The sequence below is a fragment of the Bombina bombina genome, chromosome 6, assembly GCF_027579735.1.
Source record: "Bombina bombina isolate aBomBom1 chromosome 6, aBomBom1.pri, whole genome shotgun sequence".
In the NCBI taxonomy this organism is placed as follows: Eukaryota; Metazoa; Chordata; class Amphibia; order Anura; family Bombinatoridae; genus Bombina; species Bombina bombina.
The window spans coordinates 713,604,940-713,619,494 of NC_069504.1; the positions used below are offsets into that span (position 1 = coordinate 713,604,940).

The 14,555-nt window shown below is 37.9% G+C and overlaps 1 protein-coding gene across 1 annotated transcript in view; it reads left to right on the forward strand.

The window, feature by feature from the left end:
• The first annotated feature begins 13,355 nt into the window (after positions 1–13,355).
• LOC128663525 (potassium channel subfamily T member 2-like) overlaps positions 13,356–14,555 on the forward strand; it is a 772,127-nt gene continuing 770,927 nt past the window's right edge. The window contains exon 1 of the mRNA XM_053717898.1: positions 13,356–13,712. Within this exon, the coding sequence (XP_053573873.1) occupies positions 13,627–13,712 (86 nt within the window). The 5' untranslated portion in view covers positions 13,356–13,626. The remainder of the gene's footprint in view (positions 13,713–14,555) is intronic.

A 14,555-nucleotide genomic window follows, 5' to 3' on the forward strand; every position in this document is an offset into this window, starting at 1 on the left:
GGATCAACCAGATATCTCTTATAGTTATTAGTTAGAGTATTTGCTAATTGCTCCTCCCTTTTCCCCCAGATTGCCCTCATTTTTGCTAAATATGCCTTAATCTCTCCCCTAAAGACTGCTTTTGCAGTTTCCCAGAGGATTTCTGGCCTATCCAAGTAGTCTTGGTTATCAATCACAAATTGATGCCATCTCTTTTGGATCCATTTTTTAAAGTGGGGGTTATTATAGAGATATTGAGGAAAGAAAAACTTGTTTCGTGAAAATGCTTTCCCAGTTAATCCTATCTCTAGGGAAATGATAGCGTGATCAGAGATCACAATATCCTGAATTTCTGCCCACATCTTCATTTTCAGCATATGTTTTGAGACTAGAAAGAAGTCTATCCTTGAAAACGAAGCATGTGCCCAAGAAGCACATGTATACTCACGACTATCCGGGTTCTGTACCCACCAGATATCTTGTAAGACTAAGGTTTTGGTAAAACCTTCAAGGATATCCTTTCTCCTGTCTTTCCTCATCCCCGACCTGGTTTTTGATCTATCCAATACCTTGGAAGAGGTCAAGTTAAAATCACCGACAACTATCAAGTTACTCCCAGAATACAAAAACAATTTTAATCTCAATTCTTCCCAGAAATATTTATCCATAACATTGGGGCCATATACATTGCAAAAAATAAAGTTAGTACCATTTACTTCCATTTCCACAATTTGATACCGCCCGTTTGGGTCATTTACTAATTTGTTAACTTTATAATCTAGTTGTTTACGTATAAGAATAGCTAAGCCTCTATTTGACTTGTCATATACTGTGTAGAGGACCTCCCCAACCCATTTAGACTTAAGTTTAATAGCCTCCTTAGGTCTGAGGTGGGTCTCCTGAATAAAGGCTATGTCAGGATTCTGGAGTCCTAAGTGTCTAATAACCAGTTTCCTTTTCCTTGGAGAAGAAATTCCTCCAATGTTCCAAGATAAAAGTTTTAACTTAACCATTTAGACTACTAGGCGGTAAAGAAATAGCAGAGAGAAGGGATAGTAGGGAAAAGAGAAAAAAAAGAAAGAAAAAAAAAAAAAAAAAAAGGGGAGAGGGGGGGAAAGAAAAACGAAAAAGGGATACCCCCCCTCCCTTGCCACCGAATTGACACTTTTCCATCTTTCCACCCTTCTGTATATGTTTGAATGTTCTTAACAAAACAACCTTCATTTATCATATTTGTCATCATCGGCTTTGAAACCGCCATTAATTCGCTGTTTCGGGCTCCTTTAGTAGTTACCTTGACTATACTCCTATATTCTGACAAAATAGCTTGATCTCTTCAGGTTTTATAAAACTATGGGATTTGCCATCTTTTTCTAATATCACTTTAGCAGGGTAAACTAACCTCGCCTTAAGATTGGCTTTGATCATTCGAGAGCAATATGGGGCCATTTCCCTGCGTTTAGTTTGAGTCTCCATTGAGAAGTCTTGGAATAGTAATATTCTGTTAGGGCCAATCATGATATTATTATTTTTACGATATAACCTAAGGATATGAAATTTATCTTGAAAGTTCAAGAATTTGATAATGACAGGTCTAGGCCTTGACTGTCCCTCTAAATTGCTACTAGGTTGGCCCAGCCTATGAGCTCTCTCTATTGGAATCCTGACATTCTCTATAGTGCTCCCTACAAGTTTTGGGAGCTGTGTAGCTGCAAAATTTATCAGATCGTGGTATTCCGCGGTTTCCGGAAGCCCCACGACCCTCAAATTATTGCGCCTTGCCCTATCCTCTAATTCCTCAATTTTGGCTTGGATCACGGAGTGTTTAACATCATGTGCATTAACCATTTGGTCTTGTGTTGTAAATCTGTCCTCTATGTCAGATACTCTGGACTCTACCTCATTCATACGACTTGAAAATTGTTTGATTTCATTTGTGACAGATGCCATTTCAGTTTTTAGAGCTTCAAATTGTGGCATCACTAGTTCTGAAATCTGCTGAATAAGTAAGGTATTATCTGAGCCACTCACCCCTATATCATTCTGATTGAGTAAATCTGAACAACTCTCATTGGGTTTAAGTTTTTTTTCTCTTGATTTGAGTGGCATATTGGGGGAGGTGGTTTTAGTGTGTGAGATGAATCTTTCCATATAGTGAATATGTGAGAAACAAAAATACCCAAGATCTCAATTAACAGATACTTAGAAATTGTTGTTCTTATCTTGATCTTGGATCTTTTAGTGAGATTATTTATTCCTATTTAGGCGAGGCTACTCGCATGAAAACTGTGTATGTGCTAAGGGAAAAAAAAGGAGAGAAAAAAAGTCTAGCCTGCTAACCAGGGTAGAGCCGATCGTGAGGTGAATATAGTGGTCAACAACAACAAAAAACAAAAAAAACCTTGTGATAACCAAATTGGTAGCTAGAAGAGGATAAGAAACAGAGGCGTTTCTCCCTTCCCCTCTGCCTCCCCAATCCCCCTCCACTCCCTCCTTCAAAAAGGGTTCTTATTTCAGATTTAACTGTGAAACAACCAACCAACAAACAATACAAACTGTGTTAAAAATTCAAACTATACTTTACATATCGTGTAGCAGTTATTGTGAATACAGTGCTTTCTGCTTTAATTATTTTTGGGGAGCACAATAAAGTACTCCGTAGAGGAGGGTGAGTGAATATGTGTATACCACCTCCGAAACTTGTAGTAATCTCACTCTATTAGTTCAATGAAACAGAATAGACTGAACCAAGTAGCCACTTTATCTAACCAGTTCCTTGCTTACTATTAAAAAGAAAAAAAAAAGAAAAAGCCTTCAATGCCAGGCAACCAGATGATCACCCTACTTAAGGCCAGATATTTAACCCTGTAAACCACAATTTGTTCGGTTATGTGTTGCTCTTTCTCTGTAAAAGAATAAGTACCTTTGTCACATGGTGTTTTAAACTAAACCCTTGCTAAGCAATATGTATACTAAAAAAGAAGAGTTTAACACCCTCAATAGAAAATTTTTCTCAAAAATTAGCAGTTGGTTAGAGTTGTCATATCAGCTAGACAGTGCAATGAAACAATTAACAATAGTGAAACCATAGGCCAATTACACACAAGGTTCACTCTTAGGTTCTTTTTGTATATTGTCAGAGCCTTTAGAAGTAGCCTTTGTCTAATACCAATTATATATATAGAATATCTGCAAGGTTGACTTTAAGAGCTACTTCTAGATCCCTTGGTTTTAAATCCTTTGCTGTTTTTAAATACCGTAGTCCCCTAAAGTCAATTATATGAATTGGTAAGACTGATATTCAAAATTATCGTTTTCCCACTCTCCACAGTCCCTTTTGGATTAAAGCCAAAACGTCTTTAGATTTTGTCAGCTTATGGAATGGGAGAGTGTCTCTCTAGAAAAAAGGTTGTAAGTCCCCAGGGACCAATATAAAGCAATCCAGCTTTGTGATATTATGTATATAGGGAAATGCTTCCACCAACACTTGGGTACCTCTTTATAATCAAACGGGATACAGTTAAGTTGTTGCACTCTGTTATATATTGAGTGAATTTAATTTTCCTTATAGATTGCAACCTTTTTAGTTTGTGGGCAACACCTCGCTATATTCAGCTGTTATAGCGAGTTATATGGCAGTTCTTAATCAGTCCCAGCAAGAGGGAGTAAGCGGGTGATCTTACCGGACCGTAGCAGTATATACTCTGTCCCTGCTACCTGCTCTGCTCGTGTCTCCTCTCCTCTCAGCTTTACCGGTTCTCAGGCTGCTCATCTACGATACTTCCTGCAATAGAGTATCGCTGCCGTCCCAGCTTGACCTCAGCGTCCTTACACCGCCAAGCCTCTCTTTGGTTCCTGTTTGTTTCCGGTAGCTCCGGACCTCCGGCACACAGCACAACCCGGAACCAGCTACAACACCGCCACTTCTCAGCTCCTGACTCCAATCAAGGGAACGATGGTTGCCGTGAGTATAGGGGCCGCCGATCCCGGATATCTCCGTGGTCTCTGCCTCCACCTCAGCAGCTCCGCTTCCCTTCCCCTAGGTTCAAATTTAAGTCAGATTTGTTGTAGGTCTTTAACCAGATAGCTATGTGCCAGAACGCCTCCTGGCGTATTGACTCTGCTCCTGAGTCTGTCTACCATTAAGGAGCCGGTTCTGCAGACAAGGTATCCAAGCCAGGTGGATTGTTTCTGGCCAAGGAATAGCGCAGGTGGGGGGTGTTGGATAGTGCCCTTTAGATCAGAGCAGCATGCTAGCGTCCATCTTGCTGCTAGCTCCTCCCCTTCCGGACTCCTCTCAGGACATGTTATTTTAATCAACTTTCCAATTTACTTTTATCATCAAATTTGCTTTTTTCTCTTAGTATTCTTAGTTAAAACTAAACCTAGGCAGACTTATATGCTAATTTCTAAACCCTTGAGGGCTGCCTCTTATCACATGCTTTTTAAACTCCTTTTCAACACAAAGAGACTAAAAGTACACGTGGGCCATATAGATAACACTGTGTACAGGCACAGGGAGTTATTTAAGATTTAGCCCAACACAATGCTAACTGCAAGACAATAGATAATAAACAGTCACAGTCATGTGATTAGGGGGCTGGAAAAAGGTTCTTAGAAACAAGGTAATCACAGAGGTAAAAAGTGTATTAATATAACTGCGTTGGTTATGCAAAACTGGGGAATGGGTAATAAAGGGATTATCTATCTTTTAATACAATAACAATTCTATGGTAGACTGTCCCTTTAAATCATTAGTCTGTATTGTGCTTGGTAAACTATTATGACTTTAAAAAAAAGTATTGGTAATTGGTATCGGTGAGTATTTGAAAAAAAGTATCGGTAATTGTACTCAAAAAGTGGTATCAGTGCAACCCTACATATATAGTCATATGCAAAAGTTTAGGCACCCCTGACAATTTCCATGATTTTCATTTTTAAATAATTGGGTGTTTGGATCAGCAATTTCATTTTGATCTATCAAATAACTGAAGGACACAGTAATATTTCAGTAGTGAAATGAGGTATATTGGATTAACAGAAAATGTGCAATATGCATCAAAACGAAATTACACAGGTGCATACATTTGGACACCCTTGTCATTTTGTTGATTTGAATACCTGTAACTACCTAGCACTGATTAATTGGAACACACAATTGGTTTGGTGAGCCCATTAAGCCTTGAACTTCATAGACAGGTGCATCAAATCATGAGAAAAGGTATTTAAGGTGGGCAATTGCAAGTTGTTGTTCTCTTTGACTGTCCTCTGAAGAGTGGCAACATGGGGCCTCAAAACAACTCTCAAATTACCTGAAAACAAAGATTGCTCAACATTTTGGTTTAGGGGAAAGCTTCAAAAAGCTATCACAGAGATTTAAGCTGTCAGTGTCCACTGTGAGGAACATAGTGAGGGAATGGAAGACCACAGGCACAGTTCTTGTTAAGGCCAGAAGTGGCAGGCCAAGTAAAATATCGGAGAGGCAAAGGCAAAGGATGGTGAGAACAGTCAAAAACAGCCCACAGACAACCTCCAAAGACCTACAACATCATCTTGCTGCAGATAGTGTCACTGTGCATCGTTCAACAATTCAGCACACTTTGCAAAAGGAGAAGCTGTATGGAAGAGTGATGCCACGCCACAAACAGAGTCACTTTAGGTATGCAAACACACATTTGGACAAGACAGCATCATTTTGGAAGAAGGTGCTGTGGACTGATGAAATAAAGATTGAGTTATTTGGTCATAAAAAGGGGCGTTATGCATGGCGGCAAAAGAACACAGTGTTCCAAGACAAACACTTGCTACCCACAGTAAAATTTGGTGGATGTTCCATCATGCTGTGGGGCTGTGTGGCCAGTGCTGGTACTGGGAATCTTGTTAAAGTTGAGTGTCACATGGATTCCACTCAATATCAGCAGATACTTGAGAGTAATGTTGAGGAATCAGTCACAAAGTTGAAGTTACGCTGGGACTGGATATTTAAACAAGACAAAAACCCAAAACACTGCTCAAAATTTATGCAGAGCAAAAAGTACAATGTTCTGGAATGGCCATCCCAGTCCCCAGACCTGAATATCATTGAAAATCTGTGGGGTGATTTGAAGTGGGCTGTCCATGCTTGGCAACCATCAAACCTAACTGAACTGGAGATGTTTTGCAAGGAGGAATGGTCCAAAATACCTTCATCCAGATTCCAGACACTCATAACAGGCTATAGGAAGCATCTACAGGCTGTTATTTCTGCTAAAGGAGGCTCTACTAAATATTGATGCAATATTTCTGTTGGGGTGGTTAAATTTATGCACCTGTCTAATTTCGTTTTGATGAATATTGCACATTATCTGTTAATCCAATAAACCTCATTTCACTACTGAAATATTACTGTGTCCTTCAGTTATTTGATAGATCAAAATGAAATTGCTGATCCAAACACCCAATTATTTATAAATGAAAACCATGGAAATTGTCAGGGGTGCCTAAACTTTTGCATACCAATATATATATATATATATATATATATATATATATATATATATATATTGTATATATATATCAAATTAGAACACTTTTTCTCATAATTTAATTCTCAACATTCATGATTAGTGGCTTCATCAAGATATAAAAGCTTTGTTTCGCTGGAATGAAGATGAGGTATCTATCAAGAATGAATGCAGTAGGAGGTTTTTAAGATTCTTTTATTGGGTGTGGTTAAAATTGGAGGGAATTCTTTAAAACAGAGGAGTGCTTAAATCGAGTTAAATATGGATGAGTGTTCACTATAGACTAATCTAGTGTTTAATGGTTACTGCAGTGTGGGACGTCAGTAGGAGTTTTATGTGAGAGTCATATGAGGAAGAGTTTTATGAGGGAGAGAGAGAGGAAAAAGAAGAAAGGAAAAAAAAGTCTGGTTTGGATATATCTTTAAATTATATTCCAAATTTGTCTCTCTGTATACATATATTGCACTATAAGGCTAAAAAAGGTTTTCTCATTTTCTTTTTTCAAATGCCTTGTAAATTAATTTTTCTGGGTGAAAACAATGATCAGTTTATGTTAAGAAGACTATCAATGTTACTATGAGACTGTAATTTAACTTAAAGTGAATGTAAATTTTGATGCTTAGTTTTGATTAATAACAGGGGCACTTAATTCATCAAAATTTACATTTCACTCCTGTTGTGAAAAAAAAACTTACCTTTTAATCTTCACAGCAACTCCAGCTTCCTCCGGTCGTCGCAAGCCATTTCTGATGTCAGAAATGATGGATAGGTCATCCTCCAATCACGGCTTCCCCCCGGGGGAATCAGTGTCTGATTCAACGCCGTGATTGGAGGAAGCCGGATTCCTCATTTTAGACTGAGGAAGAGGCTTTGCAACGGGTGAAGGAAGCAGGAGCTGCTGTGAAGATTAAAAGGTAAGTTTTTTTTTTCACAACAAGAGTGAAATGTTAATTTTGATGAATTAAAGTGCCCCTGTTTTTAATCGAATTTTTAAAAACCGGGCACTTTAGCATCACAATTTACATTCACTTTAAGAAATACCAAATGTTATTATAATTACAGTATTTCTATCTATATATACTAAAGAACATCAGATAAGCTTTTCAGGATTAAACAATTATTAGGCTATATGCTAAATCCAGACATAACTATTGTCTCTTGGGTCGATTTATGAAGCAGCGGATGCTGCTTCCGACCCACTCCGCTTCAGGTCCGCCTGAAGCGGAAGTTAAGAAGGAGCAGTTGTAAGACCGCTGCTCCTAAACTCATTCGTTACCTCTGAGGCGGCGTTCAGCACGATCGGATACGATCGGGTTGATTGAAACCCCCTGCTAGCAGCGGATTGGGCGCAAATGTGCAGGGGGCGGCATTGCACAAGCATTTCACTAGAAATGCATGTGCAATAATAAATGCAGACAGTGTATGCTGTCGGCATTTATCGATGTCCGCCTGCACATTAGTAAATCGGCCCCTTAGAGTGCTCTGACAGTGAGGCATTCACTTTCTTTCTTTTGTTCACCAAAAAAAGAAAAAAAACGAACTAAACAAAAAAAAGATAGGAGTTTTATGAGGCAGTAAGAGTCTGGAAGTTAGGGAATATTAAAAAGGAGGTACAGTGTGGCTAAGTGCTATGTGTAAGGGTTTAATGATTTGGCTGTGGTCTTATAGGGCATTGACAATTTAGTGGTTGACTAAGAGCAATAGGGGTATTCAGCACTGGAGGATGGGTACATTGTTAAATAGGATAATTTACTGGGATTAACAGGTCTCTTAGTTAAAATGCAGAACATGGTTCCTTGTGGGTTTGTTTGAAGCTATCTCCATGATCCCAAGGGCTGTGAGCAGAATGTAAAATGTAATGTGGCTGAACAGAGCTTGTCATTTCTATGATATTAAACTGTCTTAACATATGAGAGAATATTGCTGAATAAATAGCAGTCAGGTGCAGTTTTCCCTCTAAAGCCAGTTTTGTGTGCGGCCCAGCAGTGAAACAGTTAATTAGAGCAATTAGCAAACACTGTGCAATGTAGACTGCAACATGTGGTTCCATTATTAACTGTTTTATTGCTGGGCCACACACAAAACTTGCCTTAGCGGAACAGTGGTCAGGTGTAGGAAACTAACATTGAATATAAGTTAAACTGGAATAGCAATGTTCATTTGTAAACACTTCAGCCATAAAGTTTTTATCAGTGTGGGATCCTGCCCTATTAAACTCACCGTCCTCATAGCTTTCTATAGGAAAAAGTCACAAGCTACTTATTGTCCATCTCCCTTTCTTATTACACTACCTTGGAATAGTTTCTGTGGCCTATGAGATGTTAGCTGACTTAGTAAAAGAGTTTTAAAGGGAGAGTATAGTCAAAACTTTCATGATTCCACCAGAGGATGCAATTTAAAAAAAACTTTTCAATGTACTTCTATTATCTAATTTGCTTTGTTCTCTTGGTATCCTTTGTTTAAAAGCATACATAGATAGGCTAAGGAGCAGCAATGCACTACTGTGAGCTAGCTGCTAATTGGTTGGTGCACATATATGCCTCTTGTCATTGGCTTACTCAATGTGTTCTACTAGCATTGCTGCTCCGTCAAATAGGATACCAAGAGAATGAAACAAAATGGATAATAGAAGTAAACTTAAAAGTTTTTTAAATTGTATGCTCTATCAGAATCATGAAAGAAAAAATTGGGGTTTTATGTTCCTTTAATCTAGTCCACTTTAATAACTCTGAGACAGTCATTCACTTTTAATTATTTACTGTCCATGATATTTCCTTCCTAAATAGTCACTTCTTCCCTGGTGAATACCACATCTATAAAGTTACCCATTGTCTGTGACTTGTCACTAGTTCTTGGCAAGTCACTCCTGCTAGACAGTTGCTCACACCATGCAAAATGTCACTCATTCCAGGCACTCACTCACTGTCTGCGAGATGTCAATCATTCATTTAGCTGTCAGTTCCTTACTCCCGCAAAATGTAACTCTCTCTAGGCAGTTAGTCACTCCATGCAAGATGTCACTCATTCTAGACAGTCATTAACTCTGTGTAGGATGTCAATCATTGTAAGCACTCACTCATTCCCTGAAATATGTCACTCATTCTAGACAGTCACTCTCTACAAGAAGTTCCTTCTTCTAGGCAGTCACTCATGCTGTGATTCTTAATTTCAGTACTTTCTTTATCCATTGAGGAATGACTTAATCTAGTTACCCACTCAGTATTTCTAGCTAGTTACATTCTGTGAGATATTACTGCTACTAGGCAGTCATTCTGAACGGTTATTTCTAGACAGTCTATTTCTCTCTACAAGAAACAGCTTATTCTAAGCATGTACTGTGTGGAATCTCACAACTAGACACTCCCTTTGAGATGTCACTCATTTTAGGCAGTCACTCCATGTGAAGCAAGCAAGCTCTCCAGCAGAAACTGACTCTGTCAGAAACACTTATTCTTTCTGCTTTCTGTTCCTGTGAATAAATCCCTTTCAAGGCAAATCGTCTTGAAATAAGTGTCAGTCATCTCAGGATGAGCACTCACTTGCACAGTCTAAAGGTGTCTGTATTTCAAACATCCTATAATGATCTGGAGTCCATTCTCTTAGCTTCTGAGCCCTCTGAACTTCAACCTTCTGTTTCTGAATACTAATGAATGTCTCTCAATAAAAGGTATTTTAGTTAAAGGGCCATAATACCCAAATGTTTAAACACTTGAAAGTGATGCAGTATAGCTGTAAAAAGCTGACAGGAAAATATCACCTGAACATCTCTATGTAAAAAAGAAAGATATTTTACCTCAAAAATTCCTCAGTAGCCACATCCCATTGTAAAGGACTTCTAAGTTGCAAATTAGTATGTCTGTTCCGGGACAGCGGAAGGAGCGAGCTTATTTGCACTCTCATCTTATTTCCCTATTCAGCTTAAGGAAGTTTACAATGAAATTTCACGAGAGTTAAGTGAAATCTCATGAGATCACAGTAAAAGAGTTCATGACCTCAGCACTTTTGATGCTGATTGGCTGCTGTTCATTTCTTCATTTATTTTTCTTTTTACCTGCAGCTGAGCAGCATCTGAAGTATAACTTTTTACACAGAACTTACTCTGCTGAGCTGAGGAAATTGTGAGGTAAAATATCTTCCTTTTTTACATAGAGATGCTCAGGTGATATTTTCCTGTCAGCTTTTTACAGTTATACTGCCTTAGTTTCAAGTGATTTTTTAGCATATGAGTATTATGTCCCTTTAAGCAAATTATTCTGAAACTGTGAAAAAAGCTTTTTTTTACATTGGTATATTGTGTGAAAGGAAATATTAAGTAACTGAGGTAAATATACTGTGTATTGCTATGTACATATTTATAAATTGATAGCGTGTTGTTAATAAAACTTCCGTTTTCATTATAAAGTTACCCCCCTGAGATAGCTATGGGATTACAAAAATGAAATCATTACATTACAGATTAAAGATCAGCAAGTAAAATAATGCAAGCGATTGTAAGAATACTTACAGGGTCAGAGGAACTCAGTCTCTGTGAACGCCAATAGTGCTGCAGCTCTCTAGTCACGCAACTGTGTGCTGCCTAAATTTAAAGTAGCCATGTTGCAATTATGGAAACTCCCTTACCTACTTTGCTCACCTCGCTCCTGAGACAATAGCATACTTACCTGATTCCTGTGTATGCTCACCTTGCTCCTGAGACAATAGCATACTTACCTGATACCTGTGTATGCTCACCTGGTTCCTGAGACAATAGCATACTTACCTGATACCTGTGTATGCTCACCTTGCTCCCGTGACCAAGCATACTTACCTTGCACCTACGTATGCTCACCTGGTCCCTGAAAGCCAAGCAGAATAACCTGATACCGATGTATGCTCACCTTGTTCCTGAGACAATAGCATACTTACCTGATACCTGTGTATGCTCACCTTGCTCCTGAGACCAAGCATACTTACCTTGCACCTACGTATGCTCATCTGGTTCCTGAAAGCCAAGCAGAATAACCTGATACCGGTGTATGCTCACCTGGTTTCTGAAGCTGCACCTATCTGGTATCCCGTGACAGTCTCACGAACAGTGCCTTCTGGGTATCCTGTGCCTGCTGAGAAACCTGTGTCTACAATACCAGTGACAGCCTTTGTTAAACCAGCTGCACCTATCAGTTATTCTGTGTCAATCTCACCCTTTACTGCTCAATTCAAGCATCAGTGTCTTTTGGACTTTGTTGCTGGTGAAAGACTTTAGTGATTTGCATAAGGTCTATGTTCAAACTTGCTGTTTTTGTGATCTTCAATCTGAACTAGCAACTGTTCTTTTACTTATCAATCAGTAAAGCTTTCAAAAAGACTTCCATTGTTCTGTGTATTTGTTCCTGAATTCTGAGTTCCACACACCCTAACCTCCTCACAGTTATTATATTTTTTAATACTTTTGTAACTAGGAAGAAAATTGAGGATACATGTGTGTTGGGTGTGTGTGTGTTGGGTGTGTATGTGTGTGTGTGTGGTGTTATTGGTGTGTGTGTTGTGATTGGTGTGTGTGGTGTTATTGGTGTGTGTGTTGTGATTGGTGTGTGTGTTGTGATTGGTGTGTGTGTATGTGTGTGTGGTGTGGTGTGTGTGTGTGGAGTGGTCTGATTGGTGTGTTTGTTGTGATTGGTGTGTGTGCATGATGTGATTGGTGCAGTGATGTGTGGTGTCTGTGGGTGTTGTGTGATTGGTGTGTGTGTGCATGGTGTGATTGGTGCAATGTGGTGTGGATATAATTTCAAATCAAACTAATTTTCTCTATCACCAAAAAAAACAGGAGTGAAATCTGCTTACCTAACAGATATAGCATCAAAATAAAAACAAAACTAATATGATTAAAAAAGAAAAAATAATAATAAAGACTTGCTGAAAAGGTATCAGTAAAGCCTACATGAAAACTAAATAAAAATTATTTGCAACCTAAGGCTAATGGGCTACAATTCAAATGTATAATAAATGTAATCTATGTCCCAATTACTAATCAAATACTGCTTCCTTTTTTGCAACACCTGTGAATGCTATTTCTCTTGCAAAAGAATTGCTCATTTTAAGCATTAATATAAAGTATATATTTTTGTTCTACATTTGTTCACCGGATTTTCAATTCCATTGTGACCCTTTAATTGAACATATGATACATTCCTGTTATTAGACATGCATTTCACTCTAAAATAATAGCAATCTTCATTTCCCTTCTAAACTGTTTTTGTTTCCAGATTATACTCATGTTTATATTTATTATCTAATTATGCTTGTGTAATAACAATTTAATACTCTTGGTCTATTTTTCTTCTTTTTTTCTCTCTCTTTCCTCTCTGCCTTTTCTGCTGAACTCTCTGTGAATAAAAATCATGTTTTTCCTTTTTCAATCTTTACCCCTCCCACTTAGGCTTTCCTACTCTGATTGAGCAGCTACAGCACAGTGTTATATATATAAATATACAACCCATAGATTGCAGAGACAAGAGGAATTTTTCTTCAAACCTTTTTCCCCTGCATAAGCCACTTGCTATATCAATTCTCTTGTCCAGTGGTCTCAGGCTGTAGATCTGACCGCATCCCAATAACATTGTGCATGTAAAGGAAAGAAGAAGAGATTCCCCAACTGGATTGATCCTTACAAATAAATTGGGACTCTCTTATGAAGTGAGGGTTGAGAAGAGTTTATCACCAACAGTCCTTGGGGGTAAATACTGATCCAGCCTCAAGACAGAAATCTGTAATTCCAGGATGGGTTTCACCATAACCAGAAGATTGTTACACATGTTAGTCTAGAAATAAAAAAAAGGAAAAAAAAAATCTTCCACCAACTAATAGATGACTTTGCCACTTCAATGAGATACTAAATGGTCATTTGCATACAGGTTATCATTTAACCACTGGACATCCTTTTTTATTTATTTTTATTTATGCCATTTAAATTCTAAAGATGTTTTCAAGGATTTTTAGCAATTTCAGGACAATAAAATAAAGGATAGTATATAAAAAAGAAAATGTTTTTGGCAATAATTTAAATAAATAAGAACTATAATCTTCAATTAGTGGTTGCAATAGCCTCTTGAAAGGCTTGGCAAAAGAGCTACCTCTCTTGGAACGTGGGGAAGGCACAGTTTCTAAAATGGATCTGGATAAAGATGTGCAACCTCTTCCTCCACGTTACAGATTTCGTGATTTATTGACAGGTGACTGGCAGCAGGATGACAGGTAAGGGGCATTAATATATGGTGAGATCTATCACTTTTTCTAGGAAGGGGTTAATGATTATGGAGCCCATCAGTAGGATCTAGAAGTTTTTATATGCAGAATAATGTTTATTGTGGGAAATAACAAATGTTATATTTTGGTTCTTAATTATAGAGAATAATAAGAATAAGGTGGTTGCACAAGTGTTATTGCATTAAAAAGAGTCAGTATAAACACATAGAAATGAAGGATCCCACTTCAGATATTGCTACACTATGAGAGGAACTGTATCAATACACAGATATTACTGAGCTATTACCCCAGAGGTGGCTGTGTTGTGCATATAACTGTAAAAGAGAAAAGCTGTATAAAAACACAGATATTAGTGAGGAACCAATCTCAGAGGTTGCTGCACTGGTTACAATTTTTGTGAATGAAAGCCAAGTAGCTATATTAAAGGGACATTCCAGTCTGATTTTAAATGCACATAGATGAATTACATCTCTTAATAGAAACATATTTGCAATATACATGTATTGACAAAAATGCTTCTAGTAAAATTATCACAAATTTAGTGTTAACATTTTTCTCTGCACGTGCATGTGAAGTATAGCTAGATATTCTCAATGCACCAGCATTTTATATACTGCAGTTGCTCAGAGCACCAGTGGGGCTTGTTTCATTTCAGCAAATAACAAATTAAATTATTGCCAGATGATTGCCAGATGATACAGGAACCTTAGGCTCTCTGAGCAAGTGCTTTGTTTAATATGCTGGTGCACAGTGCATACTTAAATACATTATTGAAATAGCTATAGCTTTTATTAGAAGCATTTATGCTAATATATGTACAGTAAATTACAA